Source organism: Triticum dicoccoides, chromosome 1A (assembly GCF_002162155.2).
Source record: "Triticum dicoccoides isolate Atlit2015 ecotype Zavitan chromosome 1A, WEW_v2.0, whole genome shotgun sequence".
Classification (NCBI taxonomy): domain Eukaryota; kingdom Viridiplantae; phylum Streptophyta; class Magnoliopsida; order Poales; family Poaceae; genus Triticum; species Triticum dicoccoides.
The window spans coordinates 570,696,461-570,701,728 of record NC_041380.1 but is presented as its reverse complement, the minus strand read 5'-3'; the positions used below and the strand labels follow the sequence as shown (position 1 = coordinate 570,701,728).

The window sequence follows — 5,268 nt, the reverse complement described above, 5'->3', positions numbered from 1 at the left end:
ATGCTGCTAGGAAGCACTTTACATGCATATGCTCCGACGTTCTTATGAATATACCTACGTGGTATTTGATATTATCTTTTTGACCTTTTCTAAGCCCCATGCATCCATGACATGTACACAAAGGAGAACAAATGTACTTCCTCTGTCCGGGTGTATAGGACATTCGCATAGATCTAGGTCATCAATTTGACTAACTAAATATGTGTATATGTTATCAAAAGCATATTATTGGACATATGCGGATGTAGTTTCTAAACATATTCTTTTTGTCACATATAATACATACATATTTAGCTAGCTAAATCATCGACCTAGAATTACGTGTATACCCTATACACCTGGACGGAGGTAGTATATAACACTCATGGGATGGGTGAAGGATGCATAGGTAAGTGTTGTCTCCGGCCATGGCTTTGTTTTGTGCACCTTTGGAAGTTAGATTTGTTTGTAGCTAAGCTCCCAATCATGCTGAGATTGACGCTTTGCGTCTTTTTATGTTTAATTATCAAGTAAATTCCACTCTGTACCATATAAGATTGAGTTTATGACATTTTTTACCCCATTTACAGAAATTCGTCTGAAATAAGTTATTTCAGCTTGTGTCCCTTTTAAAGTTTTGCCCCATTATGTCTGGCGAGGTTGTCGCATGTAGCGTGTTGAGTCAGATCCGGTGCAGAAAATGAGGCCTACTGTGACTTAGTTAAGCTAGCAGGTCCCTCGACCCGGTCCAACCATAGAATATAAGTTCATTTCACACCGGACCAGACCTACCTTGACATGAGATACGTATTTGGAAGCGGAAGCAACAACGCCGGTTTCGGTTGGTGCTGAAGCAACCCTAAACTACAAGCCGGCATATGGCACTTGCTAATGTGGATGAGGGAAATGAGTTACCTCACTTGCATGCGCGTTCTCCCTCCGAAGATAGTCAATGATTACCCGCTCACAGCGCCTTTTCACCCACCTTGGGTTCATCGCTGCTCTACAACTCCCATGTGACGAAATGAGGAAGAAGATGAGAGAATATGGCCAATTCGCGTGACCAACTCGGGTTGAACCATGCCCCAAGTGCCATGTGCCACGTCAGATGCTTCTCATGCAAATGTGCCTCTGAACTGGAGTCAATCTCAGCATAGGACCGACGACCGCTAGTGGGGGAAAGATTAAAAAGGGTAAAAAACTAGAATAATCTTGCTTAAATAGGATATTTTGGATGAACTTCCAAATAGAGTAAAGAATGTCACAAACTGCATAGATGCTCAGATGAATTTTTGAAACAATATGCATCACGTTGGTTTTTTCCTAGAATAGTGCCTCCACGATCTAATGGATAATTCATGCTTGCATAGAGATATCCATCGAAACATGCCGCATCATCTTGTTATGAGCCATGGGATTTTGGAACACTGAAGGTGCATGCATGTACCAATGCACACATTTTTTTGTGGGAAATGCAGCAATGCATGTCAAAAATATATCACACACGTTTCTTGAGGTACAAAGTATCACACACTTGTGAATGTCGATATCCCCTAACAGCAAGTACAATAAGTCTTGCTAGGCAGGGCTATAGTGTATATGTTCGATGTTATCAAAATCCTACTTGAGAGAGAGAGAGAGCATGGACCGAGAGAGAGCATGGACCGAGAGAAATTAGCATGGATATTTGTATGCATGCTGGAAAAGCAAATCCAAATTAACGTACACACAATCTCATTGATGGATCCGTACATTCTGGACGTTGGATGCATCTTTAATGGCAGTGCTAACTTAAACTATGCTAGTCTAGCTAAACATATAATCTTAATTGTTGTCTAATCATCGCATACCCGTGTAGTTTATGTGAACAACTCACACAGTGTAAGTTTGTTTTTCAACATAATTAAAAATGGATAGTTAGAAGGATTGTGATACTTCCATTCAGTAGGGACCAAACCCTAGGTTTAACGATTTGATGCATGTCTCATTAATGTAGTCGAACTCGATCTCATCTAGTTTTCAGCCAGGCGTTGTGTGAATGCATGTGCAGTTGTGGCATGAGTGGGTATGTGTGTGCAACACACATTGTAACCGGTGTTTCTCGAAATAATTTCTTTCCCAACATGAGAGACTGTGGTAGTAATAAGCGAGTGAAAAAAGGCAGTTAGGCTCGGATGAACGTACGTATGTACACTGGCAAATTGCAGACCATGGCTTACACAAACAATCTATCTATATTACTAATATAGGGGGTTCTAGTTAAGTTGGGGTTCGGCTATGTTTTAGAATGTACAAATTTAGTTTGCCATGGGGAAAAAAGAAGCAAAGCGCACTTTTTATTCACCTTCTTTATATTCTTTGCTGAATAAGGTGCAAGTTTACATTATATTTTCATTTGGCGTTTTAATCGGAAATGTCACATACTGCAGCCATGTCACCTTCTTGTTTACTTTTAGCAACTTTGTTTTGAGGGTATTTTTAGCAACTTTCTTGGTTAATGGTTTTTTTAGGGGTAAATCTTGGTTAATGAACGGCCCATGAACGGCCCGCTACTTTCAGGTCCCTCAACCAACCACGTCCACTTGAGGCCCGCCCAGCCGCGTCTCGAAAGTCGAAACCGCAGAACAAACACGCACAAAAGCTAATAAGCGGCTATATTTGAACGTGCGCGTCGTCGTTGCACGCTCCCGCGCTATTAATGGAGAACGGCCACGCGCGGCGACCCAATTTTAGCTCAGTCAGCCGCACGCGCTTGCCGGCCGGAGCTACCGTCGTCGGCAACGCCACGCGGAGCTATACGCAGGTCCCGTCCCGTCCCAATCAAGAACGAGGAGGTCGGCCGAGCTCATCGGGGAAGGAGGCGACATGGCCCGGTCCTCCTCCCTCCTCCGCGCCGGCGTGCTCGCCATGGCGCTCCTCGCCTCCTTCCTCGGCGTCGAGGCCCTCTTCGACCCGTTCAACATCTTCGGCGGGCGCCCGGAGAGCGATTACCTGGACCCGTTCGGCGGCGGGGCGACCAAGAGCCCGCCCCCGCCCCGCACGGAGCGGAAGGAGACGGGCGCGGCGCAGCCCAACACCATGGGGCTCACGCGCGTGCCGCCCTTGGGCGAGCCCAGCAAGGCGTCCCATGATACCATGACTATCAAAGTTACCGTGCGCGACGACAAGCCCGACGGCGCGTGGACCATCGTCAGCGACAACTCCGGCGTCTCCGCCATGCACCTCGCCATCATGCGCCACGGCCGCGCCATCATGTTCGACACCGCCACCACGGGGCGCTCCCTCATGCGCCTCAGGTTCGACAACTGCCGCGTAGACCCGCGCCGCCACAAGACCGACTGCTGGGCGCACGCCGTCGAGTTCGACTACACCACCGGCGCCGTCCGGCCCCTCAAGATCCTCACCGACACCTGGTGCTCCGCCGGGGGGTTCGACGCGGACGGCAACCTCGTGCAGTCCGGGGGCTACTTCGAGGGCGACAGGACTGTCCGCTACCTCTCGCCCTGCCACACCTGTGACTGGAAGGAGCACCCATATAGCCTGTTCGAAGGGCGGTGGTACGCCACCCAGCAGGTGCTCCCCGATGGCCGCTTCGCCATCTTCGGCGGCCGCCGCGCATTCTCCTTCGAGCACCTGCCCAAGCCCGGGATGTTCAACCACCAGTCCGTGCCGCTCGCGTTGCTCCGGGACACCACCGACGACGTGGAGAACAACCTCTACCCTTTCGTCAACCTCCTTCCCGACGGCAACCTCTTCATCTTCGCCAACGACCGCGGCATCATCTTCGACCACCGCTCCGAGATCGTCATCCGCGACATCCCGCCGCTCCCCGGCGGAGCCCGCAACTACCCGGCGTCCGCCATGTCGGCCATGCTCCCGCTCGACCTCCGCGGGAGGCAGCTCCACGGAGGCCCCGAACTGGAGCCGGAGGTCATCATCTGCGGCGGCGCCAACAAGACGGCGTTCAAGGTCGGCGAGATCGGCCAGTACGGACCGGCGCTCAAGGACTGCGGCCGCATCAACCTCGTCAAACAGGACGCGCAGTGGGCCACGGAGGAAATGCCCGTGCAACGCGTCATGGGCGACATGCTCATCCTCCCCAACGGCGAGCTGCTCCTGCTCAACGGCGCCGCCAAGGGGTGCGGGGGGTGGGGCTTCGCGCGCCAGCCCGTGCGCTCGCCGCTGCTCTACTCGCCGTCGGCGCCGCAGGGGTCCCGCTTCCGGCCGCTCACGCCGTCCACCATCTCGCGCGTCTACCACTCCACCGCCGCCGTGCTCCCCGACGCCACCGTGCTCGTGGCCGGCGGAAACACCAACTCGGGCTACAACTTCAGCGGCGTCGACTTCCCCACCGAGGTGCGCGTCGAGCGCTTCACCCCGCCCTACCTCGACGGGAGGAGGCACGTCGCCAACCGCCCCGCCATCGACCCCCACTCGCTGCCCAGGGAGGGGATGCGCTACGGGGCCAAGTACACCTTCAGGTTCCGCACCCCGCTCGACCCCGTCGTGGAGACCGACGTCATGGTCACCATGTACGCGCCGCCCTTCACCACGCACGGCTACTCCATGAACCAACGCCTCCTCATCCTCTCCGTCACCTCCTTCATCGCCGACCCCCAGGGCTACGCCATCACCGTCGACGCGCCCGGCAAGCCCGAGCTCGCGCCCCCTGCCTACTACCTCATCTACGTCCTCGCCAAGGACGTGCCCAGCGTCGCCGTATGGGTCAAGATACAGTGACCCCGCGCATTGCGCATTGTGCGTGCGTCCGCCCTATTAATTAGATGCATGCATGGTTATTATTAATTCATTTCAATCCTTGTAAGTACATAATAATAGCAGGCGCGGATTTAAATTCTACTCCCGTAGCACCGAGATATCTAATTAATGGCCCTATTTATGCTCACACTAGTAATTCATGTTTTTAAAGTTTCCTAAGGCAAAGTTTTTTTTCCGACCCATCCTAGCCGCATCCGCGCATCTCACGATCTTCCCGACCCCCACGTCCCTCATTGAGGCAACACGGGGGGAACCCTAGAACTCCGCCGCCGGCCGCCCCCCGTCCCTTCCCTCCTCCTCGCCGCCGCCGATGGCCGCTGCCGGGCAAAGCCCTGGCAGCGCCGGTGGCGGCGGGGTCTCTTCTCGGCGCGGCCCCCCTCCTTCTAGCCATGGCGTGGCGCTCTTCGTCGGGTGAAGCTTGGCGGCATGGAGCAGCGAAGTTCCGACGGCGGCTCAACGCGGTGGCTGTGGTGGTGGCGCAACCCCGTCCGGTGGTGCTGCCTGTGGCAG

General features: G+C 53.6%; 1 protein-coding gene across 1 annotated transcript; it reads left to right on the top strand.

Annotated features, from left to right (window-relative positions):
• Positions 1-2,844: 2,844 nt before the first annotated feature.
• On the top strand, positions 2,845-4,866 carry LOC119355687 (aldehyde oxidase GLOX1-like). The gene has a single exon (XM_037622536.1). The coding sequence runs from the start codon at positions 2,845-2,847 to the stop codon at positions 4,717-4,719; it is 1,875 nt and encodes a 624-aa protein (XP_037478433.1). The 3' UTR covers positions 4,720-4,866.
• Positions 4,867-5,268: the final 402 nt, after the last annotated feature.